At 37.0% G+C, this 18,172-nt stretch overlaps 2 protein-coding genes across 4 annotated transcripts; both read left to right on the top strand.

The window, feature by feature from the left end:
* Nucleotides 1–5,270: 5,270 nt before the first annotated feature.
* On the top strand, nucleotides 5,271–10,994 carry LOC309696522 (CMRF35-like molecule 3). 2 transcript variants are annotated; one of them, XM_082517779.1, is made up of 4 exons: nucleotides 5,271–5,474; nucleotides 5,569–5,937; nucleotides 6,719–6,770; nucleotides 8,044–10,994. In XM_082517779.1, the coding sequence occupies exons 1-4, from the start codon at nucleotides 5,438–5,440 to the stop codon at nucleotides 8,078–8,080; spliced, it is 495 nt and encodes a 164-aa protein (XP_082373905.1). In that variant the 5' UTR covers nucleotides 5,271–5,437; the 3' UTR covers nucleotides 8,081–10,994. The 2 variants fall into 2 exon arrangements, with proteins under 2 accessions (XP_082373905.1, XP_082373904.1); XM_082517778.1 differs by lacking the exon at nucleotides 8,044–10,994 and adding an exon at nucleotides 6,927–7,208 and having other exon boundaries at nucleotides 5,294–5,474.
* A 309-nt stretch (nucleotides 10,995–11,303) lies between these two features.
* LOC309696521 (cell division control protein 42 homolog) lies at nucleotides 11,304–16,023 on the top strand. Of its 2 annotated transcripts, none has more exons than XM_082517776.1 (6): nucleotides 11,304–11,430; nucleotides 11,962–12,111; nucleotides 12,201–12,273; nucleotides 12,374–12,483; nucleotides 13,825–14,022; nucleotides 14,881–16,023. In XM_082517776.1, the coding sequence occupies exons 2-6, from the start codon at nucleotides 12,007–12,009 to the stop codon at nucleotides 14,968–14,970; spliced, it is 576 nt and encodes a 191-aa protein (XP_082373902.1). In that variant the 5' UTR covers nucleotides 11,304–11,430; nucleotides 11,962–12,006; the 3' UTR covers nucleotides 14,971–16,023. The 2 variants fall into 2 exon arrangements, with proteins under 2 accessions (XP_082373902.1, XP_082373903.1); XM_082517777.1 differs by lacking the exon at nucleotides 14,881–16,023 and adding an exon at nucleotides 14,193–14,801 and having other exon boundaries at nucleotides 11,305–11,430.
* The last annotated feature ends 2,149 nt before the right edge of the window (nucleotides 16,024–18,172 follow it).

Here is an 18,172-nt window from a genome sequence, read left to right as displayed (position 1 = left end):
GGAATAAATCAGCTTAAAGTACCCCTTCTGAATTTCTCAGAAAAAGGATGAAATGTTAGACAGTCATTCCAAAGAGATGACAACGAATAAAAGGCAGATTTCTGATGCTTTACATGAACATAAAAATCATTAAGAGCAAGACAGATGGATGGATAGATCTGGTCACTCCCAACAAAAAACTTAGCATTTTCATCTCTGCCACCTCTGACTCAGCCTCCTGTCTTTTTGTTAGTGCCAGCATCTCCAAATCGTCGGATAAATCGTATCAGATCTCACTGACATCTTTTAAACTTCCCTGTTTGTACTTGCTGCTATCCTTCTATTACAAATCACCCTTAATATTCGTTTCCACCCACTCCACCCTGCCTGCACTCTCTTGTTCAACCCTCTTGTGCTCTGTCCATTGCTTTGCATGGCTTATGCCAGGTCATTTAACTTATATATGGAAATAAAGTAACAGAAATTATACACAGCACTTTTATTTTAAATCAACAGAACAACCGAGTTTATATGCAGAGGGCACAGTTCTTCTCTTTTGTTCCCCTAAAGTATAAAGTCCCAGAAAACCGAATCTCACAAACAATTGAATTGTTTCCAGCACTCTGAAAACAGTTCACACTGTAAGCATCTAGATAAATTTATTTCTTTTTCTTTTAGTAGAAGGCTTTTGAGTTGGTGTATCTTTAAGTATTTCTTTTTGAAACAAGTACAAGTAGAAGAACATTTGGTTACTAAGCTGTTACTTCATATAAAAGAAGCTCAGTAAATTTTAAAAATGCTGGAGACAATAATGAGGAAAGCATTAATCTATCAAGGTGAGCTGTTTGGCCAAAAGAACCAGCTGAGTGTGTTCTAAAAAAACAAAACAAAAAAACACACATAAACCCCCCACAAAACATTGGAAAATGGTAAATAAGCTGGTAAACCATGGAGCACAAAATATTGGACAACTGAAATACGTTTTGATGGTGAAGGAAAAAAAACAACTTTTAAGAGACAAAAATTCTGATAAAACTGAGGTTATTGTACTTGGCCATAAAAATCTTAGAAATATTTATCCCAGAACAGTGTGATGAATCTTGGAGTCATTTTTGAAGAGGATATTTCCTTCAGTGCACATGTTAAAGACATATGTAGGACTTCTTTGTTCCATTTGTGCAATATCTCTACAATGAGTAACATCCTGTCTCGGAGTGACGCCAATAATTAGTTCATGCATTTATTACTTCAAGGCTGGACTACTGTAATTTGTTATTATCGGGATGTCCTAAAAACTCCCTGAAAAGCCTTCATTTGATCCAAAATGCTTACTAGATTCCCAATTTGAATTCAGGAGACAGACACCATCCCTACTTCTATGATTAACCTTAAAACTTTCCTTTTTGCTAAAGCATATAGGTAGGGCTGGATCACATGACCCTGAATCCTCCCTTAGTTACGCTGCAATAGGTGTAGACTCGGAGATTCCCATGATGCACTGAGTATTTTCTTCAGCCACCTTTTCCAGTTATAATGTGTTATACAGCTCTCTTCATTTAATCATTAGTTATTATTAATCTAGTCTAGTCTTGTCCTGTCTTCCTCCCCTCACCCCAACGGTCACAGCAGATGACCGCCCCTCCCTGAGCCTGGTTCTGCTGGAGTTTTTCCTTCCCACTTGCTCAATAGGGGTCATATGATTGCTGGGTTTTTCTCTGTTGTACTATTTTATTGTCTACCTTAGAATATACAGTGCATTGCAGTATAAATAAAACTAAATTGAATTGAATTGAAAATGATCAGGACAATGGAGAGGGTAAAAAAAAAACACAAAATACCTCATGGCCCAAAGCATACTCTGTTATCTGTCAAACACGGTCGAGTTTCTGTTAGGGTTTGGCCATATGGCTGCCAATGTAGCTGGCCCCCACTGGCATTTATTGATGATCTCACTGCTGACAGAAGCAACAGGATGAATGCAGAATTATAGGAGAGCAGTCTGTGTGCTCAGATTCAGCCAAACACATAAAGCATATTGGACAGCAGTTCATCATTCAGCAGGACAAGGATACTAAACAAACAACTACAGCAACCGAAGACTATACAACTACTTACTGGCAGGAGAGTACACAGCAGTGACAAAATCTTTCTTTACTTGACTGTCAAACAAAAATCTCTTCCTCATACATTGCAAAATGAAGGCTTTTCTCACTGTTACATTCTGTTGCCATGTTTTCTTATTTACTTGCCATGTCCTACAGCAGCTGTGACTCAGTAGTTAGAGCCTTCCAGCTACCAACCTGATGGTTGTTGGTTTGATCCTAAAAGTGTGAGTGTGTGCATGATAGATAGAGAGCCCTTAAAGGCATAGAGTAAAGCAGTGAATCAATGTGTAAGTCTCTAGAAATAAGGGTGCTATAAGAGGAACTATGGTACTGCATGACATTAGGATATTGAGACAACTATATGAGGACAGTATTAGGATGTGTGGTCAGAGTGACAGATGGGTTTAAAGCGGTGGTGCGATTACATTAGGAAACCATCAGGAAGCCCATTCATGTTTGTGAGGTTGCCAGATTAACAGATGAGGTTAGAGAGGAGTTTGTGGACTATAATGTTTGCAGATGACACTGTATTCATGGATGTAGTGAAGGAGGACATGCAGAGGGTTGGTGGTGTGACACAGGAAATTACTGGGGATTCGTATTATTGTATTATGTTTGTATTATTGTAGGGTCTCTACCCTACAATGCTAATATAAAGCACTTCAAGGCAACTCTTGTTGTGATTTGGCACTTTAGACATAACATTAAATTGAACTGAAAATTGAGATGGTGAGATGGAGTGAGATGGTAAATGGTAAATGGCCTGTATTTGTATAGTACTTTACTAGTCCCTAAGGACCCCAAAGCGCTTTACACGTTCAGTCATCCACCCATTCACACACTGGTGATGGCAAGCTACATTGTAGCTACAGCTGCCCTGAGGCGCACTGACAGAGGTGAGGCTGCCAGATACTGACGCTCTGACCACCACCAGTAGGCAACGGGTGAAGTGGCTCGAACCACAGATCATCTGCTGTGGCCACTCCTAAAGGGAGCAGCCAGATGAAGAAGATCGAGAAGGTATATTCTTAATCTACCTTCTCGATCTACCTAAGATTCCTACCTAACCTAGCTAAGATTCTTAATTAAATTATCTATACTTAACAAAAAGTTATGTATTGTAAGTATATATGGCCCAAATGTTGATGACCCCTCATTCTTCCACGCTATTTTATTGAACACCTAGATTGCTCACTTGTTCTTGGGGGCCACCTCAACTTTGGACTAAATGAAGAAATGGACAGGCTCAATACAGCAGGAACTCAGCACAACTGGCTGTTCACAAATATAGCTAAACAGTACATGAGGCATTCCGGACTTTGCGACACATGGCGTTCCCTTCACCCCAGCCGTAAGGAATATATCTTCTCCTCATATGTCCATGACTCCTACTCTTGTCTGGATTATTTCCAAGTCAGCAGCTCACTGTTGAATGACACTTCAGACACTGAGATACACCCGATAGCTGTCAGTGATCATATTCCTGTATCTTTAATTCTAATACATAAGAAGATCATTCCGGCAAGTAAAAGCTGGAGATTTAATACATCATTGCTTAAAGATGAAGATTTTATTAAATATTTTAAAAAAGAGTGGGCTTTATATTTAGACTGTAGTGACCTGCCTGGAACATCAGCATCTGTTCTCTGGGAAGCAGGGAAAGCTGTGATGAGAGGTAAAATGATTTAATTCTCATCACATAAAAAGAGAAAACAAACATATTCAGAAATTATACGAAATCATCAAATCTTTAGAAGAAGCCTATGTGTCCTTCCAGGGACAGGAAATATTGAAGAAAATATGACAAACAAAACTAGAATTCAATGAAATTATTCATTAAACACACACACACACACACACACACACACACACACAATTCTTAGTACAAAGACCCAACTTACTTAATTTGATAGACCATTCACGTAGCAAAAACACTGGAAATTGTTATTTACAGCTTCCAAAAATTTGGTTTTGGAAAGTCTTTCCTAAACTCGTTAAAAGTATTATATAATTCTCCAACAGCATGTGTCAGGACAAATGACCAAACATCCTCCAGCTTCTGTCACCAGAAAGGCACAAGGCAGGGACGCCCACTCTCCCCTTCACTGTTTGCAGTTTTTAATCGAACCACTAGGAGCAGCAAATCAGGAGGAAATAGTGATTAAGGGCATAAAATGATCTGGCTAGATGGAAATCGGTACCCATATCACTCATGGGAAGGGTTGCTTCAATGAAAATGATGGTCTTGCAAAGAATCACTTATTCATTCTCAATGATCCTGAGTAAGCCACCACCAGACTGATTTGGATCTCTGGAATCTTCTATTTTTAAATTCCTTTGGAAAGATAAACCCCCACGCATCAGCTTAAAAACTCTACAAAGACCAAGGATGAAGGAGGACTAGATCTGCCTAACTTAAACAGTACTTCTTAGCCAACAGACTACAAGTCATCTCAGGATGGTTAAAACATGCCCTGTCAGATGAGCCCTAGCTACACGTAGACAGGCACTATGCAATATTATAGAGATTTCTGACCTACAATTCATTAGTTCAAACATCAAACGACATATATGCTTTAAAAGTATCAATATCAGCTCCTCTCTGACAGTATGGTGGGCGTTTCTAAAAATGACTGGCTCTTCATTAATCACATCCAAACCTACACCCATTTGGAACAACCCTGACATACAACAGAACAATAATATGATTAACTTCCCAGATTGGAGTTGTAAAGGAATTAAATACTTGAAACATATATTTGAAGGAACAGACTTTATTCCATTTGACAGATTAATTATACAATATGGGATTAACAACCTTTCCTCCCCATCCTCAATTGAATCCCTCCTCCCACACCATCCCACCATCACACATGCAAGGTCTTTAGGTACAGGTGCATCACTGAGGGTCAGGGGAGGCATTCCTCCTTTGTCCCCTCCTGCCCCCCTGTACCTCAGTTTTATTCTACAACTTAGACACTCACATTGCTAAAACTCTCATACATATTTGGTATGGACACACTAAAAAGCATCTTCCAGCAGGATAAAAAATGTATTATAGGATGAAGGTGATTACTTTAATCAACTTTGACTTTTTCTTCAGTGACACTTCCATTTAAGGGACTAATACAGATGAAAACTTGCCCTTCATTCAAACATTCTTTCTTTTGCGTTGTTGCCTGTTGTTGCCTAGTCCTGTGTCTTTGTTTATCGGGATGTCAAGAATTTCCTGTCATTTGGCTGTGGTATTTTGAGCAATGGGAGAGTATGACACAGTATGACATTACTGCGCAAGACCAAAGGAGAAGTTGCCTAGCTGGTGTTTTCTTACCCTTTAACTTTTCATAACGACCATGAGGACCTCTGGAACATTTGTCTGCCTATTTAATGGTAATCTATCAAAAGTACTTGCCTTGCCATTTTTTTCTTCAATTGCACACTTATCTGATTAACATGTGATGTTAAATGGTTTGGGATTTTGCAGGTCCAGCTTTCTGTTTGTTGTTGTGGATAATACAGCATGCAGCGGAATCACTTCTGCTTTCAGCTCCAGAGGTGGTAAAAGCAACAAACAGAGGGTCTGTAAAGGTGCCTTGTCAGTATGACCTTCAGTACAAAGAAAACACAAAGTACTGGTGCAGAGGAAAGATATATGAGTTTTGCAGGATAGTGGTAAAGACACCAAAGAACCGTTCTACCAACAGAACCTTCATTGCTGATGATAAGGAAGTGGGAGTGTTCAGTGTGACTATGACATCTATCAGACAAAGTGACGAAGATAAGTACTGGTGTGTCATTGCGACTCCTGGAAGAAATATCTTTACTGGTGTCAGCCTCCTCGTCTCCCAAGCAGGTAAACTTCAGCTTCAGATACTTTATCATCAGATGTGCTATTGCTGATTCAGTAGTTTCTTTCTTTGATTACACAGAATAATCACCAAACTTTAAAGTTGTAAATGTAATCTATTACTACTCTAGAAAGGCCAGCTCGAGTGTTGTCTGAACCTTTTGGCTAAACTAGTTAAACAACACATTGTTTGCCTCACAATCATGTTGTTTGTCATCTGAACGACCAAGTACGTTTCTGAGTAAGATTCTTATAATTTTCAAATCTAGGTGACCATCTATATTCATCTGAGACACTGACAATTTATCAACATCTTAATCAAAGACTGATCATAATTGTGGTGGGGATTTTTTAATGTTGCTCCACCACAGCGAAATATAACCCAACCACAAGTTGTACCTTTGATTTGACCTTCTAACTATTAGCATATGAGTCTGAGAACACCTTTTAAATTACACTGCTTGTCATCTAGTAGGTAGTATGGAGCAGAAAATATATTGTATATAAAAGATGATTAAACTTTAACAAAAGCTATATTGTAAAAATGGTCATTTCTGATATTTGAATTTTTCCACTTTCAAATTTAATTGTTATTTCTCATTATTTCCATTAGCTTATAAGATATTATGTTATTATTAGATATCAGATTATTTCTTGTTCTCAACATCTGTTGAAAACACCTGATAACGCTCTGAACTGCTTTCTAATGCGATTATAAGGGGAAAGTCAGTATTAATATCAAGAATATCATTTACTGACTTTTAATGCAAAGTCTTCTTATCCACAGTGACAACCCCAACCACCAGCACACAAATTACTCCAATTCAAGATGAAAAAAGGTGAGAAGAGTCTAAGGCTATTAAACTGTTTACTATATCACCATCAACTCTTTATATGTAGTAGTAAACATTAGAATAATCATCTGTCCAGTACAAAAATAGTAACAGATAGTAGTACGTATAATTTATTTATTTATTTATTTATTTTAAATCTAGTTCGTGGGTGACTCTACGTTGGATTCTCTTTATTTTGATGCTGTGTTCTTTGGCATCAACACATATCGCTGAATGGAGAATAAAGACTGCAAGGAAAATATGACTATGACAACCATTTTACCCTCAGAACCTATACATTAATAGATTAAGTCTTACACTGTCATCATTTTCAAAAGGAAACATGGGTAAATTGGTATTAACAAAATCCTACTAAAACTATTCTTCCAGTGGATGTTCATTCAATGTGTGACCTGAGCTGAAAATAAACCAAATGAAAAAGAGGCTTTCAGACTCTTTTGTTTTTTCTAAGTATTTAAATGATTTAAATGTCATTCATTTTAATGTCAGTGCCTAAGATAACTTTAGGCTCAACTATTGAATATCCTATCAGCTTAAAATTAACAGCCTCAAATCCTAGAGGGCCCTTGGCTTTCACTTAATTTATTTGCAGATCTCATATGGGCGGGCACGATGATTGTTATTCTCTTCTGCGATGAATCTCTGATATCTAAGATTTCTGTCAATATTGCATTCCAGAGATCTGAAAACCATGTGGAATAAAATTTTCTTCATATTCAAACACAGGGTGAACTATTGTGAGGAGCTCCTTCTAAAAGTCAAAACACTCACAATAAGTAGGTTGGATCATTAGGATCTCTCTAAAGTTATTTGAGGATTGCAATAATATAGTTTCACGCTTGCTTGACTTTTGCTTCTTGCCCTCAGTAATACATAATAGTCTAACAGGTTACCTGGAGCTGAAATGAGTTACTATCCAAGTTAATTTATGTAAACTTGTTAAAGTGATAATCAAAAGTGGATTACACTGAAATTCCTCAAAATTTTCCCATATTATGCACACAAAGAGAAGCAGTGATGATTAGTGATCATTGTCAAGCAGATTTGATTACCCTGGTAGTAATGGCTGTAAGACGTTGAACATCTATGACTGGTGTTCATTGCCATTACACCCCTATACAATCTAATTCAATAACCCTGCATTTAATCTTATTTTATAGAAAAATATAATGTTCACTTTATCTCAGAGGCATTGAATCATTTATTCTCTCGCTGTGCTGCAATATGTGTTGCCTTTGATATTGTGTCCCTCGTGCAGGTGGGGGTGGACAACAACATCTCTGAAACCTTTTTAACTGCAGATATCAGGTATTTGTCACACGTTCCAGTAGCTATGTCAATGTAAAAGTAAGTCAGTATTCAAAATATCAGCACCATAGCACTAAAGCTGTCTGACTAATATCATTATTCACACCTGTGCTCTTCCAGCTGTTTGTGTAAAATAATTTCTGTCATGAGAGAAGAAAAAACACCATTCCCTTCATATGTAAAAACGGACTATAAGGTTTAGGTGAAACATTTCATTTTAGTCTTCTAGGTTGTATAACCCAGACCCAATAGCTATTTCAGTGTGCATGTGGGAATGTGAGTACAGTTTTGAGACAAGAAATACATTGTTTAATGCAGTGGTTCTCAAACTTTCACAATGAGTACCACCTTATAAAATATATGGCTCTTAAAGTACCACCCTTATGACCCACATTATAGTACAGTAGTATAGGCCTATTTAACACCATATACTGTTTACATGAGACAATTTTATTTCTTATATGAATGTTATTGTCATAAACAGGATGTGACAAGTGATAATAATAACAACTGTACTGCATTAAAACATTCACAGCAGGTGGGATATCCCGTCTTTAAGTGATGAGTTGACAAACCCCGCTTCCTGTTTTTAACATGTTTTAATGCTTTGTATCTTGTTCCATTTATTCTGAACAAGCCCCTAAAAAGTTAGCAATCACTGTCGGCCTCTCTCAGTTTTTATCACCACTATTCAATTAAAGCTCAGTTTTTAAAACCTTACGATGTAACTAACTGACTACTGCCCAGCCCATGCAGCAATATATTAATGACTAACCTCATATTGTAGTTTGATTATCTCAGTTTTTCTCTGACTGAAGTTTGGTCCGTTTACAGCATCCTGCCATGTGATTACATTTGTCCCTAACCATCGGGAACCATCGCGTTAACTTTATCAAGTGGAAAAAAGTTAGCATTCATCCTCCAGCTTCACTCTGTTTATATTATGCTAACCACAGCTGTATAGTGAGCCACCACGTAGCACATCATTATATAACAGCTAGCCCAACTTCAGTAACCGTAAAAAACTGTTTCGTTTTCTGTCTTAATTTATGTCAGAAGGGATAGCAGAACTGTACATTTTAATTTTTCAGAAATCCCTCAATCAGAACATGGTATATTATTTAATCTTACAATTTTGGGAGAGACTTCTTGCGTACCACTAGAGGGAGCCCACGTACCACCAGTGGTACGCATACCATAGATTGAGAATTACTGGTTTAATACAACAGTTTTCAGCCACCCCTTGTTTCATTTTATTCAGTTTCCAAGGACCCATTTTCTCCTCTTTTTTTTTATTCCATGCTATTGCTTAAAGTCTTAACCAATAGCAAAGGTCAGGCTTTCCAAGAGTCTTTCAAAGTTCCAATTCAGAAATTAGCTGTTTTTTTCACTTATTTTCAGAGGAATCTTTTTTTGTTTGATAAGCCACTTAAACACTGACATATGGCTCATTCAAGAATAAAAAAGGCTTTGAACTCAAGGGCTGAACCAGTGTTGGGTCTACACATAACCAGAGGTGTGAAGCAACAAAGTACAAATACTTTGTTATTGCACTTAAGTAGAATTTTCAAGTATCTGTACATTACTTGAGTATTGATTTTACTAACAACTTTTTACTTTTATTCCCTACATTTTAAACAAATATCTGTACTTTGTTCTCTTAACATTTTCAAAACAGACTCGTTACTTTTAGTTTAACGCATTTGAGAGGAGTTGTTATTTTAAAACACTGCAAGCCTTCAAACTTCAAACTGATTTGAGTCTAAACAATAACATGTGAAAGGCAATTATGTTTGCATGTTAGTCACCAGGAGATGCGGCATAAAAAGAGATGAAAGATACAAAAGTCTGTGTGTGCCATAGTCCGGGGTTGAAGGGGGATGGTGTTTTTATTCATTTATTTTTTGGCACAACATCCCATAAACTGTAGCTGCAGTACCTCACCATAAGACAGGCGAGCATAAAGGCGGTAACATCTTTTAAGTGACAGAATCAGCAGTTCAACTCATACTGGAGTACTGTTAACACTAGCATCTGTACTTTTCCCACCTCTGCACATAACAGACAACATAGCAAAGAACCAATTTTAGGTTGCATTGCTAGATACTTAGTTACTAGTAACTAAAATAAATTACTTACTTACCAGTAGCCTGGTAAGTAAGTAATTTATTCAAATATCTTTGCTTTAAGATGATTCGTTTTAAAAGGCATAAAATTGTAACTTGGCAAATTTGTTAACTGTGTCTTAAAAACAAACAAAAAAACAACAGCAGATGAACAGTATCTGAGATTATTTTTCTTACAAAATGAGAAAAAAGAAGAAAAAAAAACATTGCAAAAACTTGGTACAGGACCTGAGTAATGCATCTGGACTTTCAGCCTCATCCGAAATGTTCTCAGTGGAAGGGTTTGTGTCAAGAAGTCATTCTTGTGGAGGGGAAACTCAAAAAAAAAAGGCTGAGGTCTAACGAACTGCACAAGAACTGGGCACCAAAGCATCTGATTGGCAACAGCCAACAAAAGGCAGCCAATATCCAAAGAATCCGAAGAAGAGCTTTATATGTCCTTCAACAAGCCTAGCCTCATGAAGGCTGGTTAAAGAAACTGCTTGCCTTAAAGAGTTGATGCTGTGTTGAATAATAAAGGTGGATATATCAAATATTGATTTTCAAGCTCACTGGTGTTGCAAAACCTCTGTTTTGCCATTATTTCTGTATTTTCATGTATGTTTCAAGACATTTCAATTAATCACTGCTCTGATTTCCAATTTTCGTAGCAAAATCGATGCTAAATAAATATAATAATCTTCTTATTCATACGCATATCACAATCACATGTAAATTTTATGAAGTCATTCGGATACTGTGTTAAGTTTACAATACCACCGGGAGGGGATACAAGGTGAGAGGAATTTAAGAAGATGACATCATAACTTCTGCAGCATGAACCTCGCGCTTAACCTCGTCTCAAGATACTACGTATCTTATAACAACGTGAGAGGAAGTCACCTTTCAGTCTAAAAGCACAGAAAGGAACGTTTGAAGCGTCATGCAAAAGAGTTCGTGCATCATATTAAACCTATATACAAAGAAAACGCCTTAGAATAAAAAATTTTACTTTCAGGTTTAGAGAACTAGCTTTTACAATGAATGGGTTTTGTAGCAACATGTAAATTTTTTACTTTGAAACTGTTGTCCGGTATTATTCCGTCTCGCTTGAAAGTCGTAGTGGAAGTCGCTACTCGCATACTGGCTGTACCAAGTTTTTGCTCGCTGGTGCCAACGCCCGGCGAAACAGACTGCTTACGTTAGCTAGCAGTGACACAAGAGGGACACGGGTACGTAGCTAAAACATGTAACTGGCATATTGGGAAGTTGTGCAGTCGTCCGATTTTGTTTGTGAACTACGCTTTTCTACATTGACCTCATAGAAACTAATGGAGCGTTTGTTTACACCCTTACGTTATCCGGCTGCTAAACTAGCTAACAAGTTAGCATTGCGTTAGCAGAGTTTGCTAAATGATGCGCAAACATGATTCAGTTGCCAGTAATTATTTAAGTAGTTATCGCCACATTTTGTGACTAATCTAAAAAAATGTTTACATACACTAAACGTGGGAAGGTAATTTAAATGAGTAAGCAAGTCATTAGCTAACGTTAGCCTTCAGACAATGTTGTTGATAGCTGGGTGTGACTCTTAGCTGTTTAATTCTAGAAAACTCCGCTGTTCTACTTGGGTTCCATCGTCTCATTAAGAAGTTATTCGCAGTGGATACGACAGAACATTTTAATAGCTTAATATTGTCTCTAGGTGTCTAAAATATTGAATATTGGCCTAACCTTCGTCAGTTGTCACCTCCTCCTTGCAGGTAACGTGATAAACGTGATTGCCAGCAGCTTCAGAAAGCACAGAGATGCAGACTATCAAGTGTGTGGTGGTGGGTGATGGAGCAGTGGGAAAAACCTGTCTGTTGATTTCATACACCACCAATAAATTCCCCTCAGAATATGTACCAACAGTAAGTTTTCACAAACAAAAAATAAATGTTTTCACTTCAATGTGCATCGTGGTTCAAAATATTCTGACATGTAACTTATTCTATCGCAGGTGTTTGACAACTATGCAGTAACTGTAATGATTGGGGGTGAACCATACACCCTTGGCTTATTTGACACTGCAGGTACAATTCATTTTAGTTCCACTTTTAGTTAAATGTGTTAGTTTTATTTAGTCTGTCTCTTGGTCAATTATTTATGTGTATGTGTGTGGTCTCTCCTTAGGTCAGGAGGATTATGACCGGTTACGACCTCTAAGCTACCCGCAGACTGATGTCTTCTTAGTGTGTTTCTCAGTTGTTTCACCTTCCTCGTTTGAGAATGTGAAAGAAAAGGTATATGATTTTATTCTAAATACAGAATTTTTTTGGTTATTGAAACCCCGTAACCTGAGAAATTCCAAAATGGTCAAAATAGTAAAGAACGTGAAATACTGATAATGAAGACAAAGACAACAAGCAGATCATGTTACCACAGATAATGGTCCTAATAAAAGAGGTTGGGGGGATTTTTTTTTTTGTTTGTTTGTTTCAAGAACCAGACAACTCTTGCTGCTCCCTCCCATTTCTTTCTTTCTCTCTTTCTTTCTTTTCTCAGTTGCTGGATAATTTATACTTTGATCACTTTGGAACAGGTTTTGTGGGGAGAAATGCCAAGTCACTGATATGGATTCACCAACATCCCACTAGACCAATACCTCTAACCCTCATGTAGTGGCCTCCCACTATAGGATGTGAGGGCCGCCCAAAACAACTTTAACTGGTCTAGATAAGTAGAATTGTAAACAATATGCAATAACTTTAGAGATAAAAGAAAGATTTATTGCACACAGAGCAGAAACACTGCTTGACCCTTTCTGTGCCACCATGGCTACTTCTAATGAGGATCATCCTGAGCCATCCGTGGTGTCCAAGGTTATGACGAGCATAGTTTAGCAATAGTAGTGATGGTTCTAGTTTTATTATTGTAGCTTTTCCCCCCCTATCGCTCTATCCTGTAAAAATATCAATTTGGACTGAATAGAGCCTCACATTTCCACATAACCTCACAACACGTTCATACACATGCAGCTCAGTCACACGCACTAATTTTAATGAAATGTGAAATATGCAAATATATACCTAATGTATGCATGTTTTGTTTGTTTGTTTTTTCTCTCTGTGTGTTCCACATGTTCTCTTTCGTTTTTTTTTTTCTGTCAGTGAACTAGGTTACAATGTTGTGCTGTGATTTCAAGACTGTATTTTATTTATTTTTTTTATCTTTTACAATCTGTTGTAGTATGTAATTCAGCCATACATGTTATGTGAAAATTAAGATAACATGGTTTGGTTAACACATTCTCTACTGAAGACACAAAACCCGGCCTGTACTCTTACCGCTGGTTCTAAGCCTGGATAAATGGGACTTTAACAGCAGGTGTAAAATCTATGCTAAGTCAATTTTGGACCAAATTAAAATGTGACGACCCCTTGTAAAAATAATGGAGAAATTGAAAGTGCCTATTTTAATTTTAGGAATTGTAGAAATATCTGGTTAGTTTGTGGGTTTCTTTTTCTCTGTGGTCCTCCAATAATAGAAAAGTTTATGAAAATGCAGTGCATTTTCTGGCAGTCATGTAAAATAATCTGTAGATCCCTGTTTTTGATGAGTTTGTTTTGTTTTTTCCCCACCAGTGGGTTCCTGAGATAACTCACCACTGTCCCAAGACCCCTTTCCTGTTGGTAGGCACTCAGATTGACTTGCGTGATGACCCGTCTACAGTGGAGAAGTTAGCCAAGAACAAACAAAAGCCAATCACTCCTGAGACAGCAGAAAAGCTGGCTCGTGACCTTAAGGCAGTCAAATATGTTGAGTGCTCTGCTCTAACACAGGTAAGATCTCTCATTACACAATACACTAAAAACTGCTGTAACAAGCATGTTTCTGAATGCAATCTCTTAACATGGGTAGAAGTGCTTATGTTTTGCTAACACCACTTACCTAAAAACTCCCATCTAACACTGTGTACCTGTCTTTCTTCTTCCTTTTCCTCTTGCTGTAGCGGGGATTGAAGAACGTATTTGATGAGGCTATCCTAGCTGCTTTAGAGCCCCCCGAAACTCAGAGAAAGAGAAAATGCTGCTTGTTCTGATGTCTTCTTGAATCTTGCTTTGCCTCTCGATCGTATGCTGCTCATTCATTGTAAACAAATGTCTGTTACTAAAATAAGCCCCATGCTCTTTCAAACTTTAAACCTCTGTACCCATTAACCTTTTTCCTTTGTTTCATGTGTGCTTTCTTTTCAACTAATCTCAATAATTGTCCATGCTGCCTATTGACGATGGTGCCAATCTTTAGTTCTTCACCTTGCGGACGAGTCTGTGTAACCTGACATGTCTTTGAGGGGTGGTGGGTTGTTTTTGTTTTTGTTGGGGTTTTTTGTTGTTGTTTTTTTTTTTTGTTAAGCAAACATTCCCTTACATTAGCATTGAGCTCATCCGTTGTACCCTATTTAAGCATCAGTGCTACTGTCTTTGACAGTAATATCTTTTTTTTTTTCTACTGCAGCATCAAAATTTTCACAGGCTTTTGTCTTTAAGACAACTTGATCACGAGGGGAGACTTGTATAATGTTATTTCAATAAATGAAAATTTTGATTGCCATGCTCCATTTTTACTCAGCTTTCTTTTGCGCTCGCATATTTCCAGAAAATGGCTCTGTTTTGAATATTAATGTTTTGTTTCCACAGAAAGGATTAAAGAATGTGTTTGATGAGGCAATACTGGCTGCCCTGGAGCCACCTGAACCTAAGAAAAGACGTAAATGTGTTCTGCTCTAAGTTTCGCAGCAGTCTTCACACCAGTTTCCAAATCTAGGTTAACAGTACTGAAGAGGTTTTCTGCACAAGCACATTCCACTATAAGTTGAGATATTTTTAAATATTAGCCTTCTCACATACTTAACCTTAAAACATACTTTGTGTAAGACTGATACACTTTGTCATAATTTGATGCCATTGAAATTTTGTACACAATGTGAACACTGAATGCTGACACTTAAGAAAATTCTAAGGAACACTTGGAAGTAATGTTTTGGTTTGGCCACGTTATCTTTGCAGAGGTTTCCTTGCAAAAGAAGTGATTATGCAAAGATATTTTTATAGAGCTCCTGTTTCAAGAGTCCTATAAAATAGAGCTTTAATAAATTCCCTTAAAGTTATAAATTTGCATTGATTTACTACTTAGGTGTCTGTAGTTGCAACATACTGTAAAGCCTGCTGTCATAAAATGCTTGTTTAGGGAAAGCTCCACTTAATCTTCTCAACATAGTCTTAAGGTAAATGTAAGAAACCTAAAGAAATATGGAACTTCTGGGTATGTTTTTATCGTCGGTCTGATAAAAGTGGAAAATCTATTTCACTGTTACTATGAGTTTGAGTACAACTATATCCAAGTCATTTGCTTTTTCTGACAAGCATCAAGGAGACGATGTATGTCCTCAGTGATCATCAACAGATGGTAAAGTTAAACTTTGTGGAAGTGTAACTACTCCTAATGTTTGGCCAGTGACCTATATTGTAAACTGCAGCACCATTAACAGGTTGAGATCCTGTAGAAGTTATTAAATTACTTAACTGATAATTATTGCCTTTGACTATCCCTTCCTAGATTGTGGGCTTGAATTTAATTTGTAAATATAGTGAAAGTAACTCGTAACTTATTGACTGAAAATTTGTATGTCACTAATGAAAGACTGAAAGAACCTTAGCTGAAATCACATTAACCAGAATATATTTCTCTCTTATTTTTTATTCAATTTCACAAAGTTGGGACTGTATTTTTGTTTGTAATAAAGGTTCACAATAAAGCAGTATTATGATTATTAAATCCTACTTTCAATATTTCATTTTGTCATGTTATTAGATGGTTCAAACTTGAGAACCTGCCTATAGTTACACATACATACGTTTGAACTACCAAAGACATCAAAACTGATTATTCAGTCATTTTTTGTTACAAATGTTTATTATCAATAAGGAACAACAGGTCAATGCAAACATAGTTCTATCGTTGGTGAGCCAAATAACACTTCTAAAGTATTACAATAGAATTCAGATAAACCCAGGATAATCTCATTATTGAGGCATTATTGCCTCAAATAATGAGATCAGCCACTGACGCCTTCATGCAACTACAAATATGTTCTCACCCAAGTTTTAAAGTATATGAAGGAAAGGTCAGACACAACGTTCAAAAAGCCTGAGAGCAAAGCTGTATTTTTTTTTTTCAGGAATTGCAATAGCTCTTTGGTATTTAACCAACCTCAGCACAAAAATATGGTGATGTTAGAGATCCCCCATTGTGGAGTTTGTAGTCACTGTGGCTACATTACATGAAGAATGTTTCAAATGTTTTCTACAAGCCTGTTTAGATTTATGCATGTGCACTGGTGGGGGAATAAAAGACATGGTACAAAGTAACTGTAAAGCACAACAATACACTTTCATGAATACAGTATATGGTTTAATGTGTTAACATTTAAGCTCACATTATCATTTCCAGTTCTCACACTACAAAATGGAAAGAACAAAAGGCAGGTATCTTTAAGGCAAATGCATAGGTTTGGTTTAGGGCTGTAGCAATAATGTAAACAAAGTCACACTGCCAGACAAGTAAGTCAAGGTACACATGAACCCTTTCACACATGAATTATGACAACCTCAATCATCATTTTTTCACAAGTATTTTTATTCATCTTTAGGCATGAAAAGATGAATAAAATACTTAAGAAAAAAATCCTGATTGAGGTTGTCATAATTCATGTGTGAAATAACAATAATTACAACGAAACATGTCATACAGGTATAGCAACATTAAACAGCCAGTGGGTGGCAGGGTATGGAGTGACACATCAGTGTCCAATGTAGTGGTTTATGTGCAAGTATAGAAACAACACTGACACAAATACAAGAAAACAGCCTTTGAATAGCTGCAGCGACCACTATACGTGAAAGGGTTAAATCACTGGATACTCAGTCATCTCATATCTGTAACGGAATACAAACATATCGTATAGAAATCATATTTGCACATTATTTGACAGAAACCTCATATAGCCAAAAGGACAGGTTTTGTCCCCAATAACTGTGTAGACAGTCTAAAGCAAACCAATCACTCGGTGGAAGTAACTGGCTCCTGGTTCAGTAAAACTCAGGTGCTTGTGTCTGAATTAGTAGATGTTTTTATAAATGCCTGAAAATTTCAGGTGTCCCATTACATCTGGCATAAAGGTAATACAGCATTTCCATAAAGAAACAACAAGAAATCACAACGGAAAAACAACAAGAAAATACAGTGGTGGTAGTTTAATGGTCTGGGGCTGTTTAGCTGCCTCAGGACCTGGAAGGCTTTGTGTGGTAAATGGAACAATGAATTTACCAAAACATCTATTTCCCAAAACATCCTGAAACAGAATCTCCTGCCATCCATTCATGACCTCAACCTAAAGCACACTTGGGTTCTGCAGCAGGACAACGATCCAAAATACACCAGCAAGTTCACCTCAGAATGGCTTAAAACAACAACAAAATGAACACTTTGGAGGGGCCTAGTAAAAGTATTGATTTCAATCCGATTGTGGCATAACCTTAAAAAGGTGGTTCATGCTCAATCAGGAAGGGGCAAACACTTTCTCAAACCAGGGTATACAGGTAATAGCTTTTCAGATCTACATTAAGTCATGCTTCTCATTGCACCATAACGTCTCAGGATGATATACATATACAAAACTTCCTAATCCAAACCTTGTGCACATATATTAGTCATAGCTCCAGAAACATGAATGGATGATAAGTAAGATGTAAGAAGATAATGCGCAATTGTAGGCAAACTGTCAAAATATGATGCTAACTGTCAATATAAAACAGTCAAAAAACGGTTTTATCCATTTTGTTGGTTTAAGATGCAAAAACATCTAAATTAAAAGCAGGTTAAATAAGTTAAACATGATTAGTATAATTTCAGAGAAAGTTAGTAAGCACA

The sequence above is a fragment of the Aulonocara stuartgranti genome (assembly GCF_965226115.1).
Source record: "Aulonocara stuartgranti genome assembly, chromosome: 20".
NCBI lineage: Eukaryota > Metazoa > Chordata > Actinopteri > Cichliformes > Cichlidae > Aulonocara > Aulonocara stuartgranti.
Note: the sequence above shows the minus strand (reverse complement) of the source record. Positions and strands in the feature narration are given on the sequence as shown.

Bases quoted from the DNA above. Each gene is read 5' to 3' on its own strand.
- LOC309696522 (XM_082517778.1), top strand. From the start codon at position 5,438: ATGAGGACCTCTGGAACATTTGTCTGCCTATTTAATG. The intron at 5,475-5,568 runs GTAATCTATCAA...GGGATTTTGCAG, and splicing joins ATTTGTCTGCCTATTTAATG to GTCCAGCTTTCTGTTTGTTG. The intron at 5,938-6,718 runs GTAAACTTCAGC...TCTTATCCACAG, and splicing joins CCTCCTCGTCTCCCAAGCAG to TGACAACCCCAACCACCAGC.
- LOC309696521 (XM_082517776.1), top strand. From the start codon at position 12,007: ATGCAGACTATCAAGTGTGTGGTGGTGGGTGATGGAGCAGTGGGAAAA. The intron at 12,112-12,200 runs GTAAGTTTTCAC...ATTCTATCGCAG, and splicing joins CCTCAGAATATGTACCAACA to GTGTTTGACAACTATGCAGT. The intron at 12,484-13,824 runs GTATATGATTTT...TTTCCCCACCAG, and splicing joins TTGAGAATGTGAAAGAAAAG to TGGGTTCCTGAGATAACTCA.